The sequence below is a fragment of the Columba livia genome, chromosome 5 (assembly GCF_036013475.1).
Source record: "Columba livia isolate bColLiv1 breed racing homer chromosome 5, bColLiv1.pat.W.v2, whole genome shotgun sequence".
Lineage (NCBI taxonomy): Eukaryota > Metazoa > Chordata > Aves > Columbiformes > Columbidae > Columba > Columba livia.
In genome coordinates, this window is record NC_088606.1 from 59,652,259 (window position 1) to 59,669,660 (window position 17,402).

General features: G+C 41.0%; 1 protein-coding gene across 4 annotated transcripts in view; it reads left to right on the forward strand.

Moving 5' to 3' along the window:
• Positions 1-17,402, forward strand: part of FAR1 (fatty acyl-CoA reductase 1) — an 87,128-nt gene that overhangs the window by 50,413 nt on the left and 19,313 nt on the right. For 2 of the 4 annotated variants that reach the window (XM_065066306.1, XM_065066303.1), the window contains exons 3-4: positions 11,235-11,429; positions 15,185-15,360. In XM_065066306.1, the coding sequence (XP_064922378.1) occupies positions 11,241-11,429; positions 15,185-15,360 (365 nt within the window). In that variant the 5' untranslated portion in view covers positions 11,235-11,240. Of the gene's footprint in view, positions 1-1,063; positions 1,245-11,234; positions 11,430-15,184; positions 15,361-17,402 lie in introns of those variants that run through there. The other 2 variants (XM_065066302.1, XM_065066304.1) reach the window with 2 other exon arrangements.

The following is a 17,402-nucleotide window of genomic DNA, read 5'->3' on the forward strand; positions in this document are numbered from 1 at the left end:
TTGACATTACCCGTGTAAGGTTGCACAAGGCCCTCAGGCATCTGGCTCACAGGATCAAGCTGCTAAAACCTCCCCAGTGTGGCTGCTGCGGCAATGGCAGCGCAGCGAGAGCCAGCCACCTCTGCCCAGGGTTTCCAGCTGCCCAGCACCGGGGTTTGCTCTCGTGGAGGCTGTGGTTGTGTTCCAAAGCCTCAGGTGGTTTTAGACCTTCTGGCTGATTTCAACTGAAATTGACTAAGTATCTCAACATCCAAAGTTTTAGGAATTTAGCAGTCACACGCGTCACTGTAACAAGCGATGAGTCGCTGGGTGTCTCAGCTGTCAGTGCACGAAGCAGCCGCAAACACACGTGCGTGAGTGTCACGAGCCCATGTTTCGCTCACGGTGGATGAAGCAGAGCCCCAGGCAGGCAGGGTGCGCTTCTCCCGTGGAGCACAGCGAGCAGCCACCATGCTGCCATACACGCAGGCCTGGGCACAGCAGGGCCACAGTTCCACAGGCTGGAAGCCGCCACCAGGCCGTTTGCCGCTGACCCCACCGCCCCCACAGCAACAAGGCCGCTCTGCCGTGCCAGGGCAGCCGCCATAGCGGACGCAGTGGTTGGCGGGGACGCAGGGAACGTGCTCGGGCTGCCTCGGGGCGGCTGCGCATAACCACAGGTGCTCCCACCACCATCCCCTCGACTATCAATATGTAAAGGGTGAGTGTCATGAGGATGGAGCCAGGCTCTTCTCGGTGACAACCAATGATAGGACAAGGGGCAACGGATACACACTGGAACACAGGAGGTTCCACTTAAATTTGGGAAGAAACTTCTTCTCAGTGAGGGTGACAGACACTGGAACAGGCTGCCCAGGGGGTTGTGGAGTCTCCTCTGGAGACATTCAAACCCGCCTGGACTCCTTCCTGTGTAACCTCATCTGGGTGTTCCTGCTCCGGCGGGGGGATTGCACTGGATGATCTGTGGAGGTCCCTTCCACTCCCTGACATTCTGATTCTGTGTGGTTCTGTGAGCCCCTCCCGCCCCGCCGCGGCGCAGGGTGGGGCTCCTGGCAGCCGCCAACCCCCGTCGTCCTCGTCCCTCCGAGCGGCGGAGCGAGGAGCCAATCGGCGGGCGGGCAGCGTGTGCGCAGCGGCCAACGGGAGCGGCTCTTTTAGGACCGCTGTCCGAGCCTCTCAGAGCGGAGCGGGCCGGTGCCGGCAGCGGGGTAGTGAGGCGCGGCGGGGGACGCCGCCCGGAGCAGGTAGCGGCCGCCCGGGCTGCGGCGAAAGGTCGGGGTGGGCCGGCGCGGTTGGGGGCCGCAGGCCGAGCCGCTCCATCCTCCCCCGCGGTGTGTGAGGGGGTGCGCAGGGAGCCGGCCGCCGTAGCGCGTTTCCGGGAGGCTGCCGGGGAGCGAGGGGGGGCGAGGGGAGGCATCTGGGGACGGGGAGCTCCGAGGGGCGTCGCGGTGGCGGGCAGGCCTGAGGCGCGCTACAGGCTGAGGAGCCCCGTCGCTGGGATCGATGCTTAGAGAAAAGCGAGAACCCCAAACGCTTCTCCGGGCGGCGGTCTCGGCGTGGGCGAGGCCGAGAGCCCCAGAGCCCGCGGCAGCTCCGCTCCACCTGCCGCCGGGCCCGCGGGTACCACCCATCTCCGCCCGGGGGCCTGTTCCGAGCAGCGGCGTGTCGGCTGTTTCCTCCGGCTTCCCCCGGCCCTTCTGCCACAGCAGTTCCCCTTTCTCACAGCCCGGGCGGTTGCGGCCAGCGCAAAGAATAAAGGGCACGAGTGAGTCCCAGTTCCATGGGTCCTGCATCAGAAAACAGCAGCTGGAGAGCTGTGGTAGCTCTCGGTAGCGGCTTGGAGTCCTTATGGGGGTGCCGCCTGGGTCTGCAAAATGACTTTTCGACCGAAGTTTAAAATGTGGCTAATTGCAGAGAGATACTGATTGGTAGCAGATTTGTAATTGAAACCAGCTTGAGTCCCATGGAAATAGAAACTCTTAATTTCATTTAACCTAATTCACAACTTTAGTAGTTGAAAATTTTTGGTGTTTTAATAACTGTTTCAATAATAATTAAACCAGAAGTGGAGCATGGAGGAGTTTTACTATCTGTGACATCCATCTGTACTGTAGCAGGCTAGAATTTCCTGAGCTGCAACTTCCCCAATTTGTGTATTATGTCTGTGCCTCATAACTGAGGTACCATTATTTTGGCAATTTGGAGATGATGTATTAGGTATGTATTTCTAGGATCTACCCTGTTTTTGTGCCATCCCCTCAGATTATTTTCTAATCAGCACTTTCCACACTCAAAACCTCCCACAACTGGATATGAAAGACTGACTTCGTATTTTGTTTTTTTTTGCTCTTAGCTGGTGCAGAACTATAAAGTAATATGCAAATCTAGATCTGTGACTTTCTACTGCATGTATGTAATTGTTATTAATTTACCTTATGCTGGAGTGCAGATCTAATGAAGCTTTACTAGAGACAGTAATTTTAACAGTAAAAGCACATTGTGGAAGTTGTGACTGTCTAATGTAAAGTTATGTTTTACATGTAAATATTTTTATTTCCTATATTTACAAAAAACCTCAATCTATTGACATCTTAATCGCCCTAAGCAGCTGATACTTGTCAGTAAAAATTTAGCATTGAAGTAAAATTGTAACTTTTACAAGAACAAAGGATTTCTCCTCATTTGGTATTTGGTGTTCTTAAGACTGTGGAAACTTGTACAGGATATCTATTACCTGAATGTGAGCAGAGAGCATCACTAAGTGTCAGTTTTATAGTGAAACTCCTGACAGTATTGCCCTGAATCTGCTTAAAAGTCATCTTTGCAAGCTGGAGTACAGGATGTCTTGAAATACCTGTACTAACATTTCTTCTGCAAATGGAGAATCAGGCCATCCATAGAACCTCTTGGTTCCTGAGGGGCCAAACTGAAGCTCGTCTAGGCCACTATAAAGCAAAGGGTCCTTTGTCAGGTTCCTGAGTTATAGCTCTTATAGAAGCTCGCAGTTCCTCACAAACACTGTGCTTCCAGTGCTTAGAAGGGATGTATAGTAAACTGAAATACAGCAATTTTGAAAGTTTAAGCCAGTGCTAGAAAACATACCACATGTTGCTGAAGATGTGGCAGTATGACTGCAGTGACTTCAGGTTAGTTTTTCCAGCCGGAAATTGTGTGTGTGTTTGTTTGGTTTGTTTTATTTTTTATCACAAAATGTTCAGTGACTGGGGAGGGTCTCTCTTCTGTACAGTGTGCCTGTTACTTGTCTGCAGGAAGCAGAGCTGCTGAGTAACAAGAGCAAAACAACCAACCACCTCTGAAAAGGAACCAGTATAATCAAAACTGGCACTTGGTTAGTTTGGTACTCTTGACTGTAGGTGAAGGACTTACCTTATGTACTGCTTTAATGGCTGGGCACGATTTGTACCTTCACCTACTTCCATAGTGTTTCTCCCCGTTGCTAATTCTGAGCCTTGCAGTAATGCATTGCTCCAGCTAGGCTTTATTTAGCCTCAGCATTTTTAAAGTCTGTGAGCTGCAAACAGTCCTAAAAAATACTGTCTCTCTGAATAGAGTAGGTATTCCTATTTGCTTTTTCTTCAGAGTGGCTTGAACCCAGGTTTTCTAGTGAGGCCCTTCTTATAAAACAGTTCTTCTTTGCATTTGTTAATCTTTTTTCCAAACTTTCTTGAAGAATGCGTGACTCCATTGATGTACACTATTACTTCCTTCCTTTGGGTGTGGTTAGAAAAACTACGTGTAGTAGATCTTGCTAAACTGCCGTTTGGTGTTGATAGCTATGTGTTTACTACATCATACCAACCTTTCTGTACCATTGTTCAGCTTGTTGTTTTTAAATTTGTAAGGCTTCTTGTGCAATGGACATAATCGGTAGATCCATTGGAGCCCTTAGCATGTATATGATCAATATTGGAGTGAAATAAATACCTCTGTTCTTCTGAGAAGAAGGCATCACGCATCCTGTTTAATTGACATTCATTTTTATTTGTTCTGTTTGTAGGACAGGTTGGCAATCTGTTAGTAGAACTCGCTTTAACTATGTATTTAAGCTGTTTTAAAATACAAGTAGTGAAAATGGGCTTTTAATTTTTTGATGGAGCTTTGTTCTATGTGTATTGGAAAAAAGGAAAGGTAAACTTGTGTGGTGTGTTTTTTTTTTTTTAAGAAGCTGATTGGGCTTCAAATACAACTTTAATAGAGTAGTTGTCAGATAAAGGAGTTATTTTTAGGTTTCAAAAGAATTATTGGGAATTTCTGCAGGATCATAATGGCGGACAAAGTATCTTTATTGGTAAGCCATTGAATTTTGCACCCTTTTAAGATGTTCTGTCATTTGGCTATGGTTTTGCATGAAGAGTTTTGAAATGGCTCACCTAAACTTTAAAGAATTAAGTTATTGGTTACAGTGAACCATTCACACCCCCCACAGCCCCTCCCAGCAAAATTAGAGTTTCACAGTAACAAGTGGAGCAATAATCCTGCTGCTGCTGCTGAGGCTTTTCCCAGTGATAACGTGGACTAGATATCAACAGACTGATATGAAGGCTAAACTGATGCTGTTGGCTTATTTTCTTAGTGCAGTGAATAAGAATTCAATGATCTGGTAGCTTCAGCATTTTCTATAGTAGTCAGCTCTGCGTGTTATTTTGTTGTAGGGTCTTCAGAAAAGTTTTGTTTTCTACTTTCAAGGTTAACTCGAGTTGTGATTTATGCAAAGTAAAAGCCATGATTTATGCAACTACCTTGGTAAACAGTGAGGCTTTATCTTGTAAACCCTTTGTAACCAAACACACAAATGAGATTTCTGATTAACTTGGATAAAATGACCTGGAACTATGATTCTGTTCAGGGAATCATCAGTCTCTTATCCTAAAACTTGTTTGAAAGCTCTGTGGATATAAGAGTTAAACATGTTTCCATGTGAACTGGAGATGGAGTATAGTAAGTGTTCTTGTGTGGTAGGTGCTTTACTGTAATAGCCTAATTTCTGGACTCATCTGTGCCTTCTGTGGAACTTGGAGAAATGAGGTTAATTATACTAATTATACCAAGTTGTGTTTTGTGTTTTTTTTATACAAGGTACACTTAAAGACTGAGCTCAAACAGTAAAACATCAACTTATAACGTTATTCTAGAGGGATAGTAAAGGAGAATAATTGGTTTTTAAAGCATGTCTACTTTATTTGTGGACATAAGACTATACACTTAGTTATGTAAACTTTGACCTAACTATTAGTTACTCTAACTGGTGTTGTATTTCACTAGAGAAATGATTTGAAGTAGACAAATCTCCTCATAGGTAGTAGGTTCAAATCTCTCTTAACATATTTGAAATTGAAGAATATAACTAGTTTGAAGTGTCTGTTTTTCAGACATTCTCTAATATACTGAGTGTCAGCCACAGGTTTCATATTTCACATACAGCTTTGGTTTTCCTGGTAGCATTTGTACTGCAATTGTGATGTTTTGGGTATAATTGTTCAGATTGATTTAGTTTTGTTGTGTTTCACTTGTTTGTAGAGATCATCAATAAAATAATGCTTGCTGTATGTGGGAGAAGTTACTATTACCTTGAATCCACACCAAGTACTTGTTTGGAAAGTGTGTAGTGAGGTACTTACTGTCTGACACACTACCAGGTGTGAGGCAAAGACCGTCTTGCTAATATTAAATTAGGGGAAGGATTTTGATAATTCTTCAAAGCGTAGTTGTTCTAATTAGCTTCCAAACATGGTGATGTGATTTCCAGCTCCAGGAGATGTGTTAAATTTTCTTGGCAGGTTTATCCTGCAGGGGACTGTGGGTTACAGCCAGTAAAGAAAATGACCTTGCAGAGAATAGATAAGAATGTTGATGAAGTCCAAAATGTGGATAAGCTTGTCTTTTCTGCTAGCTGTGGGAAGAGCCCCAGATCTTCCACGTGGTTGTGAAGTTTGGAATAGGTGCTTTAAGACTGACTTACACCAATAGCAGCTTACAACAGGAAATACTCAGTTACATCACTTCAGGCTCTACTCATCTTCTAAAACAGTATCTTTCACAGATAAGGTTTCTCAATGGATATAACCTTGGATTGTAAAGACAAACAAACTGGCGTCCTTTGGTGATATGCTGGATAAGTATTGTCCAAATAGGTCAGATCATTGACCCTTGTGCTTGTGAAAATGTGGACATTCTGCTGATAGCATTCATTGATTTACTTTTGTGGAAACAAGGCACCAAATGAAATGAGACATGATATCATGATATGACCCATATGACCCAGGCTTGTCTTTCTAGCAGTAACCTTGTTCAGATGAGTTAAATATTACTACTTTTGCCTGAATCTCTCCAGTTCTAGATTGTTTTCCCACTTGTTATATTGTCTTTGCAATGTGGCAATTGAAGCTCTTTTTGAGGGACTTCTGTAATGATTTTTGTCTGTTGTGGATGCATGTGTGTATGGTACTTTCAGATTTGATGTCTAGATGGACTTCATCTCATGAATTCACGTAAATAAAATGTTTCTCCCACCTTTTAGACCTTTTTTCTGTTGAACCGCTGCTAATACTAGGTTCAAGCTGTTAGGGGGAAAGAGGGAAGTGAGTTTGTCAGGCTGTATTTTTTGCAGAACTTTGTGGCTTGTTGCTGATGCCTGAGAGGTGGGGAAATGAGTGTTTCCTGTGAATGATAATCTAAATATGATTGAATCTGGAGGGAGCATGTTGTTGACCTAATGTTTGTCTGTGATAACAGAAATTACTAGAAAACAGTCTATTTAATCTCTAACAAGGACACCCATGCACACTTGTTCTAGTTGCTGGATTTAGCCCTTTTAAGCGTTCAGTGGAACTGCACAGGCCTTCCTGGTGCTTGGAAAGCAAATCTTTAAGCATCTTGATTTGCGTTTGGACAAATCTGCGAATTGATCTTTTTTGCTGTGCAGAACAGGATTGTCCTTGTTTGGAGAGTCATGGAGACCTCTGTTTGAAGCAGCGAGTTAAATATTGCTGCAGTAGCTCTGAAGGCAAACAGAGCTGCTGTTGTTTACTCCTTAATAGCACTTGCTCAGCCTTGGACACTAGAATTTTTTACAAGATGGGGAATGTTGGCTAGGATCCTAGAATGTGTTTTTTTTGTTTTTCTGAAGTGCATAGGAGCTTTTGATATATCAAAGGACAGTACCCTTCAAATAAGCAGTGTTTTCAAAGTGTCACTGTTGGCTTAGCCCTGAACCTGGGAATTCAGAAGCATCCTAGCATCAGTTTCTCTGTAGCAGTTTAACAGAAGCTTCTTCTACTAAGGGCTATTTATCCCTACAAGTCTTCTGGTAATTTTGATCATCCCTGTTCTAGAGCAAGAATCCTTTACAGAACTTTTACTACTAATCCTTTCAACTGTCAGATTTCTTTTTTTCTTTTTTATTAGTATTATTACTAGCTAAAAAAAAAAAGTGGCTATGATACAGGAATTCAGATACTCCAAAGTGCATTGGACAGTTTTGTGTTTGACAGGAGTTACCGATCTGTGTGCTTGAAGAGGTCGCTGCTAAGAAGTCATTGGATAATGGCTAAAAAAAAAATATGTATTGCTAGTTAATAGCTACAATTCAGCTGTTGCAAACATGCAACAAGTTGCACTCTAAAGCTGCGTAAAACGATTGCTGATGCTTAAATGTCAACCTTAAAATGCAAAATTTCATGTTGCTGTGTTGTTGTGCGAGGTAGGTACATTTTTCTGGACCTCCTCTAACCTGTTATGTGTTGGAGGTCAAACTAAATTTTCACTGATAACTACATCTATTTATTAACTGTTTGGTTTTGGTTTTTTGGTTTGGATTTTGTTTGTTTGCTTGTTTTTAACCCCACAGTGATGTAGTTCTTCAGTAATTTGCTGCCATAAAGAACCTTAAAAGGTAACACAGGAAATATATTCTACCTGTGAGCTCCGTCCCCTCTGAGCTTGAGCTGAGGAGTTAGGGCAGTGCTATGCGAACTGGCACATGGAGGTGCATTCTCGGGGGAGGCAGGGAGAGGCAGATGGAGAAGGGGAACATTCTTTCCCTTCCCTGCGGTTGAGAACCTTTCTTTCTAGTAGGGCCAAACAAGGGCTGCTTATTTCAGGTTTTCTTTGTTCACACCTAGATTCCGTGCATGGTTTTTAACCTTAGCTCAGATTTGGTGCTTCTGGGCAGTTCCCTCACAACTCCAGTATTTATTGCTGTAACTTTGGCAGCAATTGTACTTCTGAAAAGGTCACAAATCTTGTGTTCTAGCTGGAATCTTCTAGAGGAATGGAAGTAGAAAACGAACTTGATGTGGAAAATTGCTGTGAATAAAGTCTACCAAAGGCCAGGTGTCAAAGAGCACAGTACAGGAAATGTATGGAGAGTTTTGCAAGGGAAACAATTCTGTCAGTCCTTAAAAAAAAGTGTTGCTGCCTCTCAAGTGTGAATGTGTTTGTATATGTTTGTGGGGTTCTACGTGAACCTGTGTCATCATTATACTTAATCAGAGTTTTGGACCTGGGCGTTTTGTAGGTCTAGTATTCTTTAAGGGTTTCAGAAGAAAAATAATTTTATCTACTATCAGCCTCATACTCCTTTGGGTACGGTCAGAAATAACTGAGGCATGAAACTTTCTGTTCTATTCTAGTTTCCGTTGTATGATCCTAAATGTTGTCAAATTTTTTCAGTTAGCTGAAAAGCTGGACCATGGCAACACTGAGACTTCCACTGGCAGCATAACTTTCTTCCTTGTTCTAGCTTTTAGAAAGAGATGTTGGACTGTAGCCCATATACTGACTGTTGTAGCGAGGTTCTTGTGTTAACATAACCAAAAACTGTCTCTGGCCGTGTGAACAGGTTTGCGGGGTGAAGATAAGGCTTTATGTCAGAAATAGTATTAAGCCTTCTGTTGAGAAAGGGTGAGTGAACTGATGATATTAAAGTACTGCCATGGACTCTCAAGGAGTGAAAGATATGAATTATGGCTAGGCAGGTAAATTAGTAAGATGATTATGGAGGAACATAACAAAACTGAATCTTAGTGACAAAATGGGTATGGTAATGGTTGCATGAGTTCTCTCTTCCCTCTTTGAGGGAGCAGATGTCTTATCCTATACATGGGAGCAAGCACATGGATTTTTAGGAGGAAATGGAGTTGAATGGTGTATGCAAAGACGAGGAAAATGAAAGTTATGGGGAGGACATACTTGAATAGCAGAGAGAAGACAGCATCTTACATTAAGCAGGAAAAAATGACTCATAAGCATGCTGTATCTTGCTGCCCATGCCTTATTGCGGAAAGCGTGCTTTGAAATTTGCATTAAAATTTCTTAAGTATGTGGCAAACATGGTTTAATGTAAAAAGCTTTTTCCCCCTCTGTGTCTCAGTCTCACCAACCTTCAAAGAAACAATTTTGGATGAGGTACTGTGGCCAAAGGAAATAGTAGTGTTTGTTCTGTTCTAAACTTGCTACTGTATCCCATCAGGTTTTTTACATGCTTCACTGATAAATGCAGGAGCTAACCTTGGCCAATAAGGGAGTTAAATTAAGATTTTGAGTGTTGGACAGTGAAACATAAGACTTTGTACCCAGATTGCTGAAACTGGGGCTTGTGCAGGTGATAACTCATTTCTAGCAAGTAACCAAGCAGAGTTTATTCAGAGGCTTTGTGATACGAACACAAGAAAATTAGAGCACCTTTGCTTTAATGTGACAGGTACCTGAGATGTTGACAAGTTTTCCAAAAACAGTTACTTACTTTCCAGGCAAAAGGTGCAAATTAAGACTGTAGTTGTTCACTCTGAACCTACAACATCTCTTGGATTCCCTGATAAGTTCCTGCTTGCGGTAGCCTGCTGTTTCGAAAGAACTAAGCATATTTAGAAGTTGCATTCCTTTACTCTTGGGTGGTAGGTGACAAAAGGCTCTCGTCTCTGTTGGTATTCGGTGTTGTAATTCTTATTGCTTAAGGAACGTTTTCCATTGGTGTTTAAGGAGACTCATTTTTCTTGGGATTTCTTGGGTTTTTAGTACCATGGTTTTATGGAATCTGTCCCATTTGGTAGTGTTTTGGTTGTAATGGTTTCTGTGTGGGTCTGCTATAGGAGACTACAACTAGACTCTTACTACATCGGCTTGTTATTTTAAGTAGTCCTAGAAAGACAGGTACAACATGGTGGATGTGCATCCATATGTTACAGTCTTCTACAATAAAAATAAGCCGTTTAAGGGTTACAGTAAAGATGTTGGTATATCAGACTTAACAGAATGTGTGCCTGAGGTGTAGGTTGAATCCTAAAGGTCACAAATGTTGTGGTCTGAAGGCTACATTAATGCAAAAAAAAAAAAAATAGCCCTATGGGTGTCTGAGTTTCCAGTATCAGAATTGGACATAATATCCAAGTAGTTGATAAAGAGAAGGGAAAGTAAGAAAATTCTCATCGTTAACTTCCTAACCAAAACAAAACATACAATGCTTTTGAGCTTTGTGCTAGGTTTGAGTAATCATCTCTTGCCTTTCGTTTCATTAGGAGGCATATTTGTGGTTAACTCAAATCTGTAGTTTGTGTGACAATACTAGTAACTTTTTTTTGGGGGGGGGGGGAAAACTTAATTATGAAAAGGTTAGAAAGCTGTATCACCTGTCAAACAGTGTATTTTATAATTGATGTAAAACCAGCAGGTCTCATACCAAGAAACTAACTATACCTTCTCCCTGGCCTAGCAATGTTTGTAGGAAGGCTCAACCTAAAACTGACAGGGGACTTTGCTGACACAGGCAAAATACCAGGGCCAGCAATTGGCAGATGCCTGGCTCCCTGTCTTCTGTCAACATATTTGAAGTATCTACTTGTGATTATATTTTAATGATATGACCTTTAATATACATGGAACAGCCACTTAAAGTGGTAAAGGACCATGCACATAGAGATAAAAATAGACTAAAGTTGAACCGTTTTCCTTGACTGAGTGGGTGTCTAATTCCTTAAGACGCTGTTAAGAGGGGCAGTTTTCAAGAAGATATTAAATGACTATAGTGACGCTGTGGGTCTCTTGGAATGTGGTGGAAAAAATGAATCTTTAAGTACTAGGCGGGGGGAAAAAGGCTGATAAGCATTTATTTCAGGTATGAGGTTGTATGTTTGCATCTGTACTGTTTATTTATATCTTCTGCAAATCTGAACTCCTAGAAGTTCTTTAATATACTCTTGTGTTTAACTTTTGTTAAGGTCATAATGGTGTCCATCCCTGAATACTATGAAGGAAAGAACGTCCTCCTGACAGGAGCTACAGGCTTCATGGGGAAAGTGCTTCTGGAAAAACTGCTCAGATCTTGTCCTAAAGTGAAAGCAGTGTATGCATTGGTAAGACGCAAAGCAGGACAGACACCTGAAGAACGAATAGAAGAAATTACCAGCTGTAAGGTATGTGTCATGTTTACAAAATACATTTTTGTTCTTCTTTATAATGTTCCCCTTTCATTTGAGAACAGCTTTGGTTTGTCTAATGCAAAATATTGCTGTGAAGTGTTTTTCATTCTAACAGAAATATGAAATCCATGATCTGGCAGTGCTTTTATGATTGGTTTTCAAGCTGTGAGTCTGTAGCAAAGCCAGTAGTGGAAGATTATCCTGTAGTTAATTCAGGAAGAATGTTCAGCCGTATTGCAGAATTAAGGACTAAAACACTCAAGTTAAAACTTGTTAAGAGAACGTATAATCAAGTGCAGGAGGTGGTGTGGACTGAAGTTGTAAGATGGGATTGAGTCCCTTTAGGTCTCAAACAAGTCACTTTCTCTCCTTGTGCCACCTTTTCTGTAAGATGAAGCTTAGTACTTCCTTTTTCTTAAATGTGCTATTGGATCTACCAGTGAGAATATGTGATCTGGCAGGTTGTTTAAAGAGCTTAGGTTTGTAAACAGAACAGAAATGTTTGTCTTAATAGATTCCATTATGGATTTCTGTTAGTGATACAGGTGAGTATAAACCTGTGTCAACAAAGGAAAGGTACTGAAATTCTGTGCCATGGAATTAGAATAGTGGTTATCTTAAATGTTCTGTGCAAGCTTCTCTGCTTTCTTCCTGAAAAGACTCATTACCTTAATATTCTGGTGAGCTAGTCTGAGCATTCTTATTGCATACAGAACCATCCAGCAGTGTTGCTCATTTTCCTGACGCAGAGTATCCCATTTATTATGAGAAGGGTGAACAGAAAGAGATTCCTTGCATGAACACTGCTAGAGCAGAGTTTATTTATTTCCATGCAGGTCTTTCTCTTATAGGATGTAGGAGTAGGCAGTTTATTTTTTCAGGCTTGGGCAATATGTTGGAGATGCAGTGTAGTCTCTACAAAGTGCGCGCTTACAAGTTGCGTAAAGGGAATCCAATAAGAAAGTATGAACGCACTTAGGCTAGGAGGGGTAAGTTGTTTAAAGTAACACAATGAATTTTTACAACTGACCAATTAAGGTTACAGCAGACAAGAGGATGTCTGTGTTCCTAGTAAATGGTTTTCTGTAACCATGTTGAAACCTGTATGTAGCTCATTGCTCAAAAGCATTTGCTTATAGTCCTGTGCAGTGTCATAGTGTGCAGCAGAATGAGATACAGTGGGATTCTGTCTTAAAATTGAGTTGCAAATTCTCCCTCAGTTGAAACAAGGGAAAGATCTCCAGACCGAGCTCTGAGATGACAAAGGAAAAGTGTCTGAATCCTGGTTTTGTATACACTGTTACTCGAAGAAAAGTGGGGAATATTTGCAGAGGGAGGAGAGAAGCAGTAGTGTGAGCTGACTTAAACTTCAGTAGGACTTAGGCCTCAGTATAGCTTTTGGGAAACTCTTGTGTTTTAAAAGGCTTTTGAATCAGAGTCCAAATCTTCTGCTTGTAGTCTGTTATCTCTGCAGGAGTTGGTATAACCTGATGTTTCTTATGAGTCTTGGTGAGTGCTTTTTTTGGTGGAACAGGTTCACAACAGAAGTCCTGGTAAGCAGGACTGCTGCTTCAGGTGATCCTGCGTGTAAGTCGCTAGAGTGAGAGCATGAAGGGATGGTATTGCACGTCTATGCAGAGATGTAAATAGGGCCAGATATTTCTTCTGTCTTCATCACATGATGAGATGTTAGATTGAAAGTGTATTGTTAAACTGGCATTGAGGTAATCAAGATTCCTCTGAAAGACTATGAAAATTTTTAATAGAATATGTTGTCTTAAATTGTCCAGTTGTAAAGGCCCTGCCAGTAAATTTTCACAATTTGGATGTGCTCATTAAGTGTTCTACAGATGCTTGGACATTCAGTTTCTTGAAGAATTTAAAATATAAATGGGTGAATGTGCAGAAAATATTGAGGTTTCTACTTCCTTTGGACTTCGGATATTTAATTTCTCTGTTAATTTGCCATACATATTGTATGTGTTCTAGGTGTTTGTTCTTGTTCCTCTTTGTGCTAGTATGAGGTATGTAGGAATAATGCATAGCTATAGATGTGAAAAGGGGCAGAACAGATACAGTGTACAAACAAAAAGTACCAAACTGGTTCTTTGTTTAACTGGTTATCCATGAGACCGCTTTTCAATTGTAATGCCTGCCACGCATTAATATGGTTGAAAGGTGGCTGCTTCAGTTCCCTGGAGGCAGGTACTGTCTTTCCAACTAAAAACATAGCAGGGTTGTTTTCAGAATGACAAAAGGCTTCCTGTCCTTAGGTGAGCACTGTTTGCTGTACTGTGTAAACTATGAATTGCAGAGCTTTTAAAAGCTGTCTTGGCAGCCTTGTCCTTTAAGGTGAAGATTCACGTCTGAGAAATCAACTCAACTCCTCTATCACTGGAAATGTCCCATATTCTTACTATAGTGTTATATTACTGATCCTACTTTGGGTGGCCACACAGTAAGCTGAAAAGGTGTCTACAAAAATCCCCTTTCTTCAGTTGAACCGGAAAGCTTGTGTAGTCACACAGCCATGGCACTACTTGCTACTTGCCAGTGCAGGAGAAGCAACACAGAAATGAAGTTAGAAGAGGGACCAGTCTGTTTGGTAGCAGCACAAACTTGTACAAACTTATGTTGCCTTAAGAGACATGAAACTGCACAGTTAGGTGATGTAATTTATAGCTGAAAATGAACTGACTTCATTCTGTAAAGAAATGTCCTTTAACTATTTGCATTCAGGATAGCTGCATGCTTGGAGGAGGGGGAAAAAAGTACTGCTGTGATTTTTAATACATTTGAATCAACTTGTGTTAAAGCAGTTGCTAAGATATCGGCCCTGTACAATTAAGAAGAGGGGTGTGCTCTTGTGAAGCTTTCAAGTGTGTTTTATTCCCACAGTACTGTTTTGCTCAGGAAAACTTGCATACTAATGAATGAAAATAAGATGAGGCAAGAATTTTTATCTATGTGAATTAAGCCACATCGTTAGCGCCCAGTTAATTATAAGAACAGTATCTGATGGAATATAATACAGGTGAGACTTTTTCAGTGGGAATAGTCGAACACCAGTTTGATAAGACTTGATCAGGTGTTCTAACATGGTACACAGGCTTTCACCTTGCCTTTTCTTTTAACTGCTCAGAAATACAGTTTTTTTTAATCTGGAAGTTCCCCAAAACTGGTGTAAATCCAGGACAGCATTTCTTGAATCACTGGCAATTTTCAAAGCTTTCTGAAAGCTTTCTAAGCCTAAAAACCAGCATGACTCATGCAAGTCTACAAGAATTTGAATAGTTATTATCAAGCTTGGAAAGTGGGCAGACTTTTCCCTTTCCTTCTGCTGAAAGAAATTACAGTATTTAGACTGCTACTTAAAATTTCTTTGAGTCCTGGTGTCTGATAGACTATTCATTCTTCTGATATTGGTAGAGATCTGTTTTGAAGGATAGGGATGAATATATATATAAACAAAATGCAAATTGAAGTCTTACCTTCTGTACAACTTATGCAATACTGCTTTCACCATATGGGATAAAGTGTGCACATATCGCTGAATATGTTTATAGGAAGTTGGTAACATATTGTAATATTCCTAGCATGCATTTTTAACTTACTGATGATCTTGAAGTAAGGAGGTGTAATTCTGCATAGAAAGAACATGTAGGGGTTTTTGTCACTTAAATGAAACATGTATCTATGATCTTCTATTACTATTAGTTTCAATTTTTAGTCTTTTTTTTTTTTGGCAGCTTTTTGACAGGTTGAGAGATGAGCAGCCAGACTTCAAGGAAAAAATAATAGTAATTACAAGTGAACTTACACAGCCTGAACTGGACCTTAGTCAACCAATCAAGGAAAAACTTATAGAATGCGTTAATATTATATTTCATTGTGCTGCTACAGTCAGATTCAATGAAACGCTAAGGTAAGTCTAAAATTCTGTCTTCTCTGGTCTGGTAAACCAATGGTACTCGTAGGGAGAGGGTAAATCAGGTGTCTGCACAGTCCTGCAAATATTCAGCCTGCCAGGCTGCTTCATACACTGTGTGCTTGGTCAGTTTGGTGATGCTCCTTAAGCTAATGATCTTTCCCCAGACTTATCTTAAGTTGCTGGGTTTTCATTTGCTCTTCTTAGAAAGACAGAAGAACAGAATCCTTTGCCAGAGGTTAGAATTACGCTATTCAAAATGGAAAAGTTTGTATCTTTTTAAAGCTTTAGGTAAAAAGACAAAGCCTTTATTAGTGCTTAGAAACTAAATAACTATTTTTGTACTTTTATTATAGGCCCCTCAGGTTTTCTGTGTGTGTTTTGCTTTTTTTCTTATGTTGTTTTGTTTTTGTTTTTTAACTAAAACCCTATATTTTTGGAGGGAAGCTGTTAAAGAAGCTAAGGAACATTTTGCTATTCTGAGTCTTCCTAACATCATGTGTTGTGCTGATCTCTGGGATGGTAGAAAGGATACGAATAAGCTGTAGCCATATGTACTGTGCTAACTAGTCATGTTAGAATGTGTGTGTGTGGGGGGGTTCTGGTGTGTGGAAGGGAATACAAGTTAATCATTTAGTCATCTTTGTTAGAAGGGGAATGCACATTTTCAGAGGATGACTTTTTGGTGAAACTATACGTGGAGAATGTTGTAGCACTTGCTCTCTACCTGATGAACAAACAGGAGATTAGATATTGCTCAGCTTTTTCAATGTCTCCAGAAAGTCCTTAATTAAGAAGAGAAGTTTGCATTGGAAGGAGTAGGTAGGGAGAAGTAGATGCACAGGGAAAAAGGTGAAAACTAAATGCTGAAAACTTGTCCATTCTACAAAAAATCTATTAAGAAAATACTAGAGAAAGTACCAGAAGCAAGATATTATATTTGCCTCTGGCAAAAACAAGTATTTGATGTAGTGTTGAAACACTTGAACATATATACCAATTTGGGTGAATGACTTTGAGGAGTAACTCCAATTTTTATGGGCAGGGCTGGGGTGGGAAGTAAAGCAACTTTGACATAAAACACTTCTCAACTCAGATTTTCTTTGAGTTGTTACGAAGTTTGAAAATACCTGTCTGAGAATGCTACACTGTGTGCTGTAATGCCATAAGGTGGCTCATGGTTACTGCTGCTTCATGGTCTTGAAATGTTGAGCTGCCAACCTGTCAAAACCTCAGTTTGGAAGACTGGTGGAATGGGGTCTTGGTACAAAAAGCTTTTGGCAGTTTCCACATTCTTGGTGGGCTAAGTATGTTGCTCAGTGAAATAGAAAATGTGAGCATTATTTAGGTGCTCCAGCCTCAACTCTCTCCTAACAGAGATGCTGGAGTGGCTGGAGGAGCCCTCCAAATCTGAAGACAACCTAGAGCAACCTTCATCAGATATTTAGCAGGAATAACTGATGAGTTCAAAATACTTGACTTGGGGCCAGTGGTGGGAATAGAGTCAAGAAAGCAAAATACTTGTGCTTGTGGAACTTTTTTCCTAATTTTTATTTGCCCTATGCTTCTGTGTCTTAAAATGGCACGTACAGCTTTGATTATGAATTGCTTCCTTTGACTTCTTTAAAGAGGCAGTGAAGACTGAAATAATACTTTCATCTAAAAAAAAATTAACTTATTGGGAAGTAACATTTTCTGTTGATCATAATTGCTTTTGGATAGTGGCCCTTCCCTCTTCTGCCACCCCAACCCTTCAGTAATAATGTGTGATAAAGCATTCTTAAACTTAGTGGTTATTTGTGAAGCCCCAAGGTTCTATTTTTGCTAATAGAACACTTTATTGTGAAGACTTTGATAAAGCTGTATTCTTTAAACTGAACTGATGAGTACACTGTGTACAAGAAAACTAGTGCCCATAGTAAGTCTGGTAGGCTGGAGATAATATCTGAACTGTATAAAATAATCATAGTAGTTGGTCAGCAAGCTATGTTCTGGTGGGAACTGTAGAGCTATACCTGCTCTCTTTCAGTGTCCTTAAG